We start from the raw sequence: 14410 nt of genomic DNA, 5'->3' as shown, positions 1-14410 counted from the left end.
TAGAAGTAGCCAGGAATCTGCTCATGTGGCAGGTGTGGTTTTGAGCTGGCACTGTTCAGGCACAGAGCTGTGGGGTAGAAGAAGGTAAAAGGAGGGATATGGCATGGGCAGCTTTCATCTTCCTGGTAAATCCCACAGCTCTGACAGTTTCTCTAGTCCCAGCTACAGCTCTCTTGAGTATCAAGAGGCTCTGTGTGCATGTGCCTCAGGTCCCCAGTGCTGGCCTTTGGGGGCATCCTCAAATGTCTCAAGATGGTCCTTTCTTTGAGAGTGATATGGTGCTGGATTGTCTCTCTGAGCACTGTATCTCCTCCCTTCTTCCCTGTTGTATCCTGGTGCCAAGGGATATTTTCCTGTAACTGGGTGAGACCTCTGTCCTCTGTCTCCTAATTAATGCTAAGATCACCTCAGTGCTTGTTCTTATAGCTTACCACTTCGTAAAGCTGAAGTGACCATAATTGAGAAGATAACATAATAATTGTTTTTTATTTGTTATGTTCCTAATTAGGATAGGGACCCCACTCCCCAAACTTCTGTTAACCCCTTAGTTACACTTAGCTGTGCCTTCCTGTTTTTTCATTTAAATTTCTTGCAGTGAAATGAATGTCTGTCTTCTGTGACTAGAAGAGAATGCTGCATTTGAAAAGAGATAATTCAGTTTCCTTTCATGTCCATTTTTCATCATTGGTATTCCTTCTTGTGATCTTTTTTCCTCACTTAACTCTTTTCAGTTTTTGTGATTTGCTTCCTAGCTTTTGGGGGAGCAATTTTGCCCTTGTGGTTTTTATTTATAACCAGAATAAAATAAACTCATCTTTGTATGTTGTTTGTTTACTTTCATTTACCCCCTTTCTTTTCATGTTCCTGTGAGAGTATGCAATATGTTTGTGTCTGTGGTTTAGACTTTTCATGGATCACTAGACCTCTCTGTCGTGGGAATTTTTAAATTACATTCAAATATCTGCTTTTATTTTCAAGTTTTCATACCATGAAAGTCTGATTTTTCATCACAGGACTGACTTTAAGATAACTGAACCCACAGACTGAAATAGATAGAAGCTGTGAAACAGCTCTCTTTAAAATTCTTACTTTATAACAAATTACTGGATATGGTAAATTGACTGAATTTTCATTTCCATTATACAATGATAAATTAGTATTGTGGCCCAGTAGTTTTGTCGTGAGATCAGAAAGATGACTTGAGATCAGAAATAGGAATGGATGTTTAGAAACCTGTTTTTATACCTTCTCTAATTGTTTCACTTTTATGTCATTACCATTACCACTAGCTAACAGGAGAGAGTAAAGAGACAATTATAATTTCAGCTTCATTTGTGCATCAAAAGTGTTGTGTTCTAGTAGCCATTATATTTCCAGAAATACTGCACTGTAGGAATGGGTTATGGTGTGTTTCATCTTTTATTGCTGTTAATTTGCCATACAGATAGGAGGAATGCTCTTCACAAAATACAAGCTCTGGACTTGCCAGAAATCTTGGTGCTAGCATCTTCATATCCAATCCTCACAAAATTCTCTTTTCTCGCTGTGTGCACAGCATGCAAGGAAGGAATAGCCTATAGCTGCCTGCAGAAGATCTGCTTTTATTGTCGGCTTAGGGAATCAATGTCATAAGTGCTACATTTTTATTGAAATTCACAAGAATTGGTGATTATAGCCTAGCAACTGCCCCTGCCCTTCTTGTGTAATACTAGCTGGCATCTTGTTTTCATGTGGAAGAGTAGAGTAGGAAAGGTGATGTACTTGTGTGTTACAGTCAGACCAAGGCTGAATTAGCATCCTGTTCAGCAGAATAAGGTGAAGTTGAATTGTTGTTAACAGTAGCAAAGTCTATTTGCATAGACTGTTCATAGGGTTTTTGTAGCATGGTTCTCCTTTACATGCCTGCTACTGAATAACAGCAGAAATGCGTGGCAGGATGATAGTGTCAAATAATAGGTGTTTTAATGTCATTTAGAGATAGTGAAACTGGAGGCAAATGATCCTCTCTATTATAGTGTGGTTTCACTTCCAGTAACAGCTCCTATGTTGTGTAATTCTTTGAAATGCTACATGAGCTCTCCTGGAGGAGAATATGAACTTGGTTTCTTATTTTTCCCTCATGGTTTTGTTGAGGGCAAAACCCCCAGTCTCCTCAGATAACTAATCCATGCAGCTTTGGATCACTGAAATTAGGAAAGCCATAAGCAGTGGAGTCAGAAATGTATGGTAACACGTGTGATACAAGAGCCCTGTGGAAATTGCAGCCCCAGGAGAAAAGTTCAAAAGACCAAAGGCTGATACACTGCAGGGCCCCTATCCTCACCCTACCCTGCTATTTACCCCCGAGCAAAACCCTACAAGCCCTACTGTTTTCTTATAGAAGGCAAGAGCCTCTACTGTTACCACTAAAGTTCACTTCTAAAATGTATTTTATTCATACAGAGAAGCTTGTTTTATGTTTTTAGTATGTGCAAAAGCTCACATTCAGAAGGGGAAGTTACTGAGGTTGGATGATGGCAGTCATTTCTGAGCAGGGCAGGTCAAACAGAATCCTCTCTCATCAGAAAGGAGGAAAGCTTCTGTTTTCCTTGCTAAAAATACCAACTTAACAGGTAGTTAAGGTTTTCCTAATAAGTGGAACAATATAATCCCCATCTGTAACTCAGGGTATTGTGTGTACACTTTGTTTTTGTTTCCTCATGCATTGAGGTGTAAACCTCTGGCAGATTGTTTTATTCCTTTTAGTATGAGGGAGGGTACAGGAAGTATTGTATTCAGTGTAAAGGTAGAATAGTTGCTTTGAAATCTAATTAAATTAGTGACCCATGGCTGTGTAAAGTCTAGACCTATTCACAGCAGCATTTTTTATACAGGAGAGTTACTCCTTACAAGAAAGATGATTTAAGTTGGGGAAACAAGAGTGCTTTTTCCCTACTGGTGATCACTTTGCTAAATATCCTGAAAAATGCAAGTATCTTGTTAGAACAAAAACTGTATTTTTTGGTGTCATTTTCCTCTATGACTTTTTTTTATTTTAATCTAGAGAAGAATTATATGAAGTAAAGTTATGAGCTTAACAGTATTAGAGAAGTTTGAATAAACTGTTTTTCTACCATTATAGCCAAGCCAATCAAATTCTATAAAATTCTGTATTAAAAAAACACCTTTAGTCAGCTTAACCTTTATGTTGGTAAATTACCAAATTAACCTTAAATGAGTTTAAGGGCATTTTTAGTGTCATCAGCATTAGCACCGATTTAGCTGATTTTTAAAATTGAGCTGAATTAAGCTTAGATGAGCAATTAGATTTGCAAATTTGAGGAAATCTTTTGAAAGTGCCTGAATGATTCAGCAGCCTAAATACTCTTCTGGAATATAATTGACGACTTCAGGGACTTTTTGCTACTTTTGTTGTGAAGTAGCAGTTTTGTACTGAGATGAGCAAATTATCTCCTGGGCTCGGCTGTGTGGCTGCAGCAGAGCTTGAGCAGCCCAGGCCTGTGCTGAGCACCACCTTCACTGGGTGCAGTGGGAGTATCTTTGAAAATCAGTCCAATGTTATTGTTACATCTCTATGTTTTTCAGTAATTCTGAACCTGATGTAGTCAGTTTTAATCCACTGGCTAAAATTTCAGATATTGACTCAGTTCCTTTGGTTCCATTTCACATGCTTAAAGAAACAGCAGTAGCTGATACTCCTGTGCCAGGAGTTTCTGAGCAAAAGATAAAGTTCTCTTTTCTTCTCTTGATGGTTGCTCCCTTCTTGATAGTCTATTTTTTATCTTTGGTGGAAATGATCAGTGAAAGTGACAAGTGTCCTGCTTTTTTGATTCACCAGCAAGGAAAAATTAATTTATTAACTGTCTGGTTTAAAGAAGCTGACTCCACCTTCTGAACTGACTTTTCACCATCCTATTGGGAAGGGGATGGCACTACAGAGCAGATTGAGTTAGGATCCCTGTGGAAGTCTTCGCTGCTGGGTGTTGACTGTTTTAATGGCCCACACTACTTCAGGTTTACCTTATTGTTTCAGGCATGTAGGAGCATTTCAGAAACTTTTATTTTGTTTATTTGCCAGTGAGTATAAATGTGTGTAAAGGGAGAAGTTAAAATGTGCTGCTTGAGGTGGTGGTGGGGGAAGAAAAAATATTATTGAATTAGATTGAAGCACTGAAAAATTTTCAAGGTGTCTCTGAATTCTCTTTAAGACTTAGAAAGACTTTAGACCTCACCATCTGACTGGGTAGAACCTTTCTCTGTGAACCATGCTGTCACTTAAGCATGGAGAACAGCAAAGCTGCTTGTTGCTTGCACCTCAGTTTTCTTTTTCACACATCATTAGTGTAAAAGTCAAGGCAAATTCAAACCAAAAGGCTTCATGAGCCTAGAGTAGGTGTGGCTGTCATGATTGTGAGTGAAAGAAGGTTTATGTGTGGGGTTTTTTTGGCACAGTGATGGTGTAAATAAGCCTTAGCAGAGGTAGGGGAAGTTCAGGGACGATCAGACTTGCTATGTTAACATTTGAAAGAAACAAGGGGAGAAGAAATCCTGCTCAGATTTATGTTTCTTGTTCCCGTCCTCTAAAAATCTTCCTTGTTGAACCTAAAGCTGTGCAAAAGGTTTCATACATGTGTGCCCTTAGAAGATCTAGTAAATCACTTGAGGAAGAGATAAGAGATAAGCAGTCTGTGTGATGTTAATGCAGCACAATGGTCTGGCAGTCATCATCAACACCACAGGTGATATCAGCAAATCATGGGTGACTGGCATGATCCCAAAACTTGTACCCCAAATGTCCTTTACAACTAGTCTGTGAAGCATTTCAGGACAAGTGGCTCAGATTTCATCTACTCCAGTTGCTAGTGAAACAGCTATGAGTAAGTGCTGGGAAAACCTAAAATGCTAAATGGACCTTGGTAGCGTTTAAATGCTAAAAATACCATTAACATTGGTGGTGTTTAGCTGCACAATTAAAGCATCCTACATATTGCATGGGAAACAGTGAAGAAAGATATTTTACTTTATTCATTGCCTCATTTGTTTGTTGGCATTAGAAACTGTGTTCAAACTATTCATTAAAGTAAATGCCAACTTTGTCCATAGCAGAAAAGGCTTTTCTTGCTCATGTTAATTATTGGGTAAATGCATTAAATAGATTTCTTAAAGCTTTAATTCGTGAGCATGTCAAGTTAACCCCTCTCTCCAGACCTGTTTACTTGCCAAGTGCTAAGTCCATGCTGTGGGATTGGAGATGAGAAAATAACTGGGGGTTAGAAGCTGTGCCCCACTGCTGTGTGCAGTATACACGGTTTAAGTCACTGTGTCTCTCTCAACAAAATATAAAGAAGAGACGCCAGCAAACTGTTCAGAATTGTCCTTTTCATGTGATTGGTGTGTTCATGCTCTTGCCAGACTAGGGGATGGATTACCCACCTTTTACTCTACTTCCATGCTGTAGGTGTAGCTTTCCAGTGAGGCAGGTGGGAGGGCTGTGGTGAATAAAACAAAGGTTACTCTGATCCTGGGCAAAGATTAGTGTGGAGGGTTCTGCTTTTCTCATGCACTAGGTGACTTGCCCTGATGTTCAGGTTAGGCTAATGGGCCTCTGAGGCCCCAGACAGCTCCTTTAGTTGTGGCTCTTAAAACCAGTTCTGGCAGCTGCCTGGCTTTGAGGAATAAGTGGTAATTGCCCAAACATAAACTAGGGAATCGCATGCATGCAGACTGGTTTCAAGATGCATTAACTGGCAAGATCATAGGTGATGAAATTTCCTTTGCTTGATTAAAGTCAAACTTGTGCATTTTCTTCTCTATTCTGACATTTGATTTTCCTCTGTTTAGAGGTTTGATGGAGGGGTTACAAAAAGCATGAAGTCAGAAGAACCTGGCTGTAGAAAGAGCTTGCTGATACTGCTGCCTGGAGCTCTTCCTCTGGCCAGCCTGAGAGTGGAGTGGCTGGTAGTGCTGTGGGTGGCTGGCTACAGCTGCACACAGAATTCTGAACACTTTCCTTCTAGACACGTGACTTGCTGTGATACAGCTGCTATGGTGTGGAAAGTTAACAGCTTCCCTCAAATGAAAGAATTTCAGGTCCTTGCTAATGCCATGGGTAGGTAAAAACAGCATTTTGGAAAGACCATTTAAAATGCACTTATTACCTTTCATGATTTTCAAGCTGCCTTGAGAATTGCTTATAATTTTGGAGCTTGTTGGTGAGAAAAATCTCCCAGACAGATCTTGTGATATGCCACGGGTTCTTGGGCACAGTCCAGAAGTTCTCACAGTGTTGTCTGGGTTACTAATGGAAAACTGCTAATCATATTAGCCAAAATATGTTTATGTTCCCTGTACTGGGGACAATTGGAAAGAAGGTTAATGAAATCTTTTTCTGGAATCAGCTCAAGGATTTCTTCTGCTTTGTGAATATTCTTGATAACTGCATTCTGGTAACTAGATGTGCAGCTCACTAAACAGAATTTCTAAGCCTGCTATGAAAGAGGAGCCTTTTGAGCTGAATGTTAGGATTTAAATGGGAGGCATTTATCCAAATGGCCTTTAAGCAGTAGAAAGCAGAATAGACATAGACAAGACCCATCCAGGCAGAAGAGAATATGAAAAAGATGCAATACAGTCAAAAGCAGAAAAAAATCACAGCAAAGAAGAGCTGCTCCTGTTGCAGAATGATTTTCTACAATTTGAGGTTTATTTTTGGAAAATTGTGTGTGGAATCTCTGTGATACCCTGTTACAAGGAATATGTCTTGAGGCCTCAGTGGAGAGGTGTAAAGCAGTAGTAGCAGTTTGCAGCGTTCTGTTCAAACACGGTGTAGGACTTTGTATTGAGACACTGTCAGGTGATGAGATCTCTTCAGTTCCATTAGATAAGGCCTGTTGAGGACAGGGGGAAGGTCACACAGCTGGGTGTGTATTCTGGGAATGCTCTGACGTGGGCCCTGGCAAAGGAGGCTGTGGGTGCTGCCTGGAATGACCAGAACACTCTGCAGGGTGAAGTGCACCACATGTTACTGAAGAGTAGTGTAATCCATGAAAGGGAACATCACTGATAGGCACCCTTAAGCTGTCTGTAATTGTAGGATCATAAGTAGATAGGGTTCAAACAGAAAATAAGACAGCATTCTCCTTAAAATGTTCAATGTTGAACCTTCTGCTTAAGGGACCCTGACTCTGGCTGCATCATTTTATCCTTCCAAACCTTTAATGGTCAATACTTCTCATGCACCTGCATGGAGAAGGATTTATGTTGAGAGACAAATATGTAATGATGACCATATAAATCTTGGCAAACTAAGTAAGTGGCAAATACCTGTGCCATTTGGTGACTACTCGATGACTATGATGACCTCACATTTAAGAATTTTCTTCCAGAGAGCAAAATGACACGTGGTAAAGATTATGAAACACTTACTGTGGCTAGAAGCTGTAATTTGGGGTTTTTTACATCTTCTGTAGTAATTCTGAGAAGGTAACAATTACATGTCAGTTGCAAGGATGAAAGAATTGAGGTGTAGGAGTGTAAATGAACTCATCTGGTCTTTCTGCTAGAATAAATTCAGGGCTGTTTCAGAAGCAGATTTGACTTATAGCCTGGTTGCATAATATTTTTATGCTAATAGGTATATTTTGTGTCTTTGTAATAGTATTTATGTTATGTGTGGCATTCTACTTTTGCATTCTTAAAATATCTCCTGTTGTTATGAAAACTTTTGGAAGATCTGATTGGAAAGTAATTAGGTCTTAAAATTGCATTTGTAGTACGATCGCTTCCTGGTTTAATGGTCACTCTCAAATAATGTTTAACTGTCTTCCTCAGATACAGAGGAAGAGTTGGATGAAAATATGACTTAAATATTTTTGTTCAGAAACTCTTTGGTGGTTACTTTTGGGCACAGGGACACATCACTGAATTTGCTGACTGCTTTTTTTTTTTTCCTTTCTGATGCGAGTGTAGAGTAAGGCTGTTTGTTATCCACAGCTTACCTCCTAAACTTGGGAGTCTTTGTGTGTGAGTAAAATTAATGAAGAATCAGTGACTTGAAGCCAGAGTGAATACACATACTCCTGCAGTTCTGTATGAAACTTCCTAAGATTATGAAGCCAGGTTTTCTTATAAAAGTGTTGTTCCTGTTAGCTTAACAAGTGTGTGCCCTTTTGATATAAGCAAAATAGCACCATTGATGATCATCTGCTTTGAAAGCATTTCATTTTATTTCTGTAGAGATCCATGGTATTTCAGTCTAACAAAAATTGCTTTGATTTTTACTCCTGATTAATCATAGAAGAAGTAAGCAGCAGTCTTAATTATCTTCATTGAAAAAGTAATTTTGCAAACTAGGCCAGTAAACTGTGAAATCAGCCTCTGCAGAAGTAAACAAAAACTGAAGGACTGATGATATTCTTCTGAACAGAGCTATTTTGTGCTTTCTCTAAACAAGCTGGAAGTGCAGAAGACTCAGTGCTTTGGAGCAAATGTACTCTGCTCCACAAGAGCGTGACAGATTGTCAGGGAAGGCCAGGGGAAAAGAAATTGTTCTGTTCTACATTGGCTAGTTTTTACACCTAGGCCAGGAAGAGTTGTGAGGGTTTGCGGTTTTGGTTTCTTGTTTGCTTTTTGTAGCTGGAATTCTACATTGCTAACTGTGGGCATGCTAATAATCAAGAAAAATATTAAGCTCTAAAATAATATCTAGACTTGTGAAATATTATTTTAACAGATTAATTAGTCATAATTGAAGTTCTGTGATACAAGAAGTTTGCAACAGTTGGCCTGTAGTCTCTATGGCATTTTGCCACTGTATTCAACTCTTGTTACACCAAGGTTTAGGTGTTTTATTTGAATTAATTTACTCCAATTTTATTCGTTAAAAACAATGAAATTAAACTTGCACTTACAAGGTTGTAGCTTGTCCTTTATCTCTAAAAATGAAATCTGGGCACAAATTGTATTATTTTGCTGACCAGTTGCTGCACTTCTTTTATTGATACTGCTTCTTCTGTTTCACTGGTACTATGAAAGGACAAAGATGTCCCAAAAAAGCAATGGCTACCTGAGTAATCTGATATACAGGACAGGTACAAGTAATTTTTAAAGCTAGATTATATTGAAAAGTAGCCAAGCAACAATAGAAATATTGTTATTCCAAGAAGGATTGTTCATTGGTTAGCAACTGAGAAAAGAAGAATACTGGAGGAATTAAGGGGAGTTGCATACAAATTAAAAGAAAATAATTTCATTTTAAATGGAGCTCACTTTCTCAGAGCATTCATCTAGAGATTAGGCGTAGTTAGAAACTGGGATATGGAAGTTGGTGGTAGCTTTCTGATCCTTTGTTGCCTGGCACAGGTGAAAGCTAGAACTAATAGAGTGCTGTTCTAACTGGGAGTGCACAAAAAGGCTTTGGTTATCCACAGCCTGTGACTGCCCCACTCCTCCTCAGATTGCTTCAGATGCAGGACTCCAAATGGACATGGACCAGCATCTCTGATATTTTTGGGATCCTGCATATTAACTTCCCACACAGTACAGTTGAGTACTGGATGCTGGGAGTTCTGAAGGGAAGGACTTGGGAGAGCCCTGGGCAGGCACATCTATACACACATGGAGCTCCTTATAAAGGCTGAGCTGGAATTCCCATCAGATCCCAGAGGTATTTCACCAAGAGTGAGGAGATGATCCATTCCTGCAAGCAGAGTTTTGCACACAGAATTTCATTTGTGTGTTTGTGGGTGGGAGTGAGGTAGAGAATATAAATACCTTTGCAAAGTAACCTAAACCACCACCTTGTTTTCACCTAAGTCAGCATTTGAAATTTGTAATGACCAAGATAATTCCTACCTGTGATGGAGTCAAAGCAGCACCTTAGAATGAAAGTTGGTTTTATTGTATTACTGATTTCCTGTGCCACAGCCTTCCCACTGATTTGGTTACTTTAATTCCTGGTGTGTTGGTGGAGGGGAGGTGGGGGCAGCAGTTGTGGGATACAATGGGCTCTTACTTCAAAACCTGAGAAGTGTAAAACTCAATGTCTTTTTTTTTCCCTATAATCAGTTCCAAATGAGCGCTTTCAAAGAGGACTCGGAACTGGCTTAGTTGAACAAATTGATTTCTCATGCTTGAGAAAGTAAACATCCTTGGGAAGCCTAGAAATGTAAATTTTGAGAATTAGACTTTTTATAAAGGGGTTTTGATTTATTAGATTTAGAGCAAGATTGTTGAAACCACCTTGAGGAGCAGAATTATTTATGGCAGCTGCTTACAGTACGAGTGTAATGCCACTTTCGCATGTTTTTAATTTCGTTCCTTCACATGGTCTGTGCTGTGTTAATGATCACCTTGTCATGCTGCCAGTGGAAAACAGTTTTATAAATAATTCCCACTGGTAAGATGAAAGTGTTAACAGAAATACTTCAGTGAAGGTCTTGATTAACTTATACACTTGGCTTGATCACAGTGAAGCTTAGACTTACAATATCTTGTTACCAGAACTAGTAAAACCCATTCATTTTTTCATGTACTGTGTTAATTACCCTTTTACTTTCCCTCATGGGCAGACACACAGAGGCTGATTTCATGTTTGTGTTGAAGACTGCAGTTACACTTTTAGACTTCTTGCTGTACTTAAAAGTTCCTACCCAAACAAACCTAACCTTCCCTAATTCCAGAATCCATATATTATAATAGTTGACCTTCAAGACTATAGATTTTTGCATTTAGGTGTTCTATTAAACCTACCCTTAATATAAACAGCTGAAGAAGGATCTTTTGATTTTTTTGTACTTTCTCATACTTACTGAAAGCTCACTGTCTTATGTACATGCATTAAGAAGCACAACTAAAAACTGAATTTCCAGAATATCTTCCTTCTTTAATTCAGATTCCCCAAATGTAAATATTCCAGTCAATTGCCATTTTGCAATAGAGAATACCAACATAGCACCTCTGAGAAACATCAGGAAAACAGGCATGTGCCACGTTCTCTGAGGCTTAACAGCTATAGGATCACATAACCTGTGTTAAGGAAGGGCCTTTAGAAAAGATGTTCACAATACTGATTTCCATCTCCTAAAGCAAACTCCTTGGAGGTTGGACTGGATGATCTCCAGAGGTCCCTTCCTTCCAGCTGTGAGGGTTCTGTGAAAGCAATGTGTGCTGGGTAGGTCACTTTAATTAGGCAAGATCATACTCAGGTGGGCAATAGTCTTTAAGGGTATGTACCAAAATACAGATTATTTGATACTTTGGAGTCAGTGACCTCATGCTCCCCTAAAGCAAGGTCAGCACAGATTTTGGAGCTCAAATACAGTAGGTGTAGGGAGAAGCCTAGGGATAAAATGATCTCAAGGGTGAAGTATTACTTACATGCGCACAGACTGAATTATTTTGGGCTGGTCTGGAGAACTCAACAGTGGTTTCTTTTCAAATTCATAGGAGTAGAGGCAATACAGGCAGCCTTTGCTTGTTAGCTGCCTTTTTGTGCAATGTGTTTTGGTTTTTAGCATGGACATCTGTGTGCCTCTTTGAAAGGCTGTCACAGGGCAGAGGTAAATTCTCCAGTTTAGGGGTTTTACTTCATTCTCACAATTTGTGATTAAGGCTCACCTAGTGCCATGGCAAGGTTAAGTAGATTGTGGCCTTTGCTGAAGGAAACTCATTTGAAATACAGAGATGGAAAAATAAGATGTTAAAGACAGAGAAAGTCTTTAGGTTAAAGACACATGTTTCAGTCACAGTGTGGACTGTTACTTCAAATGGCATTACTAAGTGAAAAGAGTTTTTCTAATGGATTTGTTTTGCAGGTGAGTGAATTTTCTCATGTCTGATGACTCAAGTTTCATCCTTTCAATAGGCATGGGTGCAGTAGGGTCTCTTTTCTTTACCCAGTTGGCTATTTCATAGACAAAACTTAGTGTTTCATATTCCCGTATCCTTTTTTGTCAAACTGGATCAAAACTGGCTCACAAGTTGTAGTGAGAAACACACACACACACAGAAGTATGCCTCCTGATTTCCTTATTTTGTTTAAAAATGGGGAAAAAAATCCTTTGATGTTGTTTATTCTTTCATATTGCCAGTCTGATTCAGTAAAATATACTAGAGCTGTTATTTTTTTCTGTGCACTGAGTGCTCCCTTCCTCTCTCCCTGCACTCATATTTCATTCTCTGTGGTTCTTTCACCTTTTCACCATATCTTGAATTGACCTCTGTAAACTTACAGCCTTCTGCTTTTCTGTCTCATTTGTCTCTTCCTGATTTGCTTTGTAAATTTAATTATGTGAACTGAATATTTTTATAAGGAGTGCTGATGGGCTGTTGTTATTAGGGTTGCCTAACATGACTCATTGTAAAATCCTGATTTTCAACTACTTGTGTTAATCCTTACTAGTTGGTACTGAGATTTTTCTATATTTTGAGTATTTTTTGTAGACTTTAATTATTTAGGTTTTATTACTGTAAACAGGATTCTACATATGAAATTAAGAGGAAATGCTATATTTATGCAGGCTGTGAAAAAAATTGAAGAATTTTTTTTTTCACACCAAGAATATTCAGAAGATTGCAAGGTCAGGTATCCAAGTGTTAGGAAATTCAACTGCTACCTCAGCTGCAAATTGAATGTGATAAAGAGAGTAAGACCAGGATTACAAGAAGGGGCATGCCAAAGCTATTTAGTTTTGCCCTTGTGATTTTGCATTCTGTCCCTGCCTCTCCCAGAGAGCTGTTTTGTGCAGCTAAGCGAGTCATTCCAAGCAGAGTTGGGAAAGGAGGTCACCATGCTGAATGCTTAGCTGGATACCTTGCAGGCATGATTTGCAGGAGTTCAGGGCACACACAGCTGAAGCCAGAGGGAAGTGCATTTTGAATATTAAAGCATTATGGGGTGCTGACTCCTCGGTGAAACAAGTCATAATGTCTCAGATCAGACATCTAAAACCAGTCAAGATTTTTAATCTTCATGACTGTCTGCTCTTCCTGCAGAGTAGATAGTGCCATTCCTTCTTTCCATGCACATGGTTGTAAGTGATTTATGAAGCACTCCATATCGCGATGAATGACTGAGAGCCCCAGGTTACTCAGCCATTCTGTCTTCCATGCCTATTTAGAATATTTTGGAATATTTTAAATAAGAAAGGTTCCAAGCCATGTATTAAATATGTAGAGAATAGAAAGAGAGATTTCTTCCCTGTGATGGGGAAGTCCCTGGTGTTGCATAGTTCATGTCTGTATTACTATGTGAGACACAAATGTTTTTAATTTTTGTCTTGTGCAGGGAACTCTTCCATTCAGCACACTGGGGAGAGCACTTAGCACTTAGTTCCTTCTCAAGTTGAAGAGGCACAAACCAACTCCTCAAACAACTTTGAAGGAAATGGAAAAGACAAATGTAAAATCTGTATTAGATAAATATATTGGTATCTATGTTGGATTTTCTGTTGAAGAACTCTAGTTACCAACTGAATACTACTTATCAGTCAAAGAATTTGTGTATATATTTACACTTTATGCAAAACTAGGCAGCTCCTGTTCCTTACATAAATTTACTTGGACAAAGTCCTTGAAATAACTCATACAGACCATGCTAGAATTTACTTATCCAGCTGAGCATGCCAAGGCCTCTGGAATGCCATGTCTGCTGAAGATGCAGGTGAAGTTGCAGGGAGCCACCCCACCAATATCTGAGATGGAGATACACTATCCAAGTCCCTTGGAGCTTGCCAGAGGATGCCCTGATGACAGTTAGAAGTTTCCTAGCAAATCTTGGGCCAGCTGTTAACACATTCAGACAACAGCTGTATGGAAATGCCAGAGCCTGAGATATTTCAGTCAGAGAGCTACAAGTAAGTCATGCGACTTCCAGAGAGGTGTAGACCTGCCCATGTAAATAGAAGTGCCCTGGGTCACTGAAGGTGCAAAATCCAGAAGTCACCTAGGTGGCAGGAACTGTGTGAAGGAGAAAGGGTGTGAGCCACTCCTTAGGATCTCTTTAATGTGAACATCATGTTGGGAAGAAACACAGAGTCCTGATTCTAGAAGTGCCTCAGTTATAACAGGATGGTTAGGATCAGCAGGTCTTCAATGTGAATCAAAACTTGTGGTAGTAGAGTGAGGAATATGTATGTGTAATCTCATTTCAAGTATTTCTGAAAGAAAGGGCAAAAACCAACTTTCTCTTGAGAGAAATCATTGGTGCATCATCTTCCCATTGAAAAGAGGCAGTGGTTCTCTCATGGAGTGGAAATGCTCTTGAAAAAAAATCTTTGGAGATAGATATTTTCCATTCAGGATTGAGACTTGGGGCTGTTTACCTGTTACACACCTGCAGGGGAACTGCCCCTAAGTTCTCCTTAGATCACTGCCCCTAATGACCTGTAATCACTGAGTTGTTGAATAGGAT

At 39.2% G+C, this 14410-nt stretch overlaps 1 protein-coding gene across 6 annotated transcripts in view; it reads left to right on the top strand.

Annotated features, from left to right (window-relative positions):
- Positions 1 to 14410, top strand: part of THADA (THADA armadillo repeat containing) — a 151987-nt gene that overhangs the window by 126313 nt on the left and 11264 nt on the right. The window contains exon 36 of one of the 6 annotated variants that reach the window (XM_074537168.1): positions 5842 to 14254. The exons of the other annotated variants lie outside the window; for them this stretch is intronic. Within the exon in view, the coding sequence (XP_074393269.1) occupies positions 5842 to 5849 (8 nt within the window). The 3' untranslated portion in view covers positions 5850 to 14254. Of the gene's footprint in view, positions 1 to 5841; positions 14255 to 14410 lie in introns of those variants that run through there. 6 annotated transcript variants of the gene reach the window in all.

Source organism: Zonotrichia albicollis, chromosome 3 (genome assembly GCF_047830755.1).
Source record: "Zonotrichia albicollis isolate bZonAlb1 chromosome 3, bZonAlb1.hap1, whole genome shotgun sequence".
Taxonomy (NCBI): domain Eukaryota; kingdom Metazoa; phylum Chordata; class Aves; order Passeriformes; family Passerellidae; genus Zonotrichia; species Zonotrichia albicollis.
This window is presented reverse-complemented; position numbering and strand designations above follow the sequence as displayed.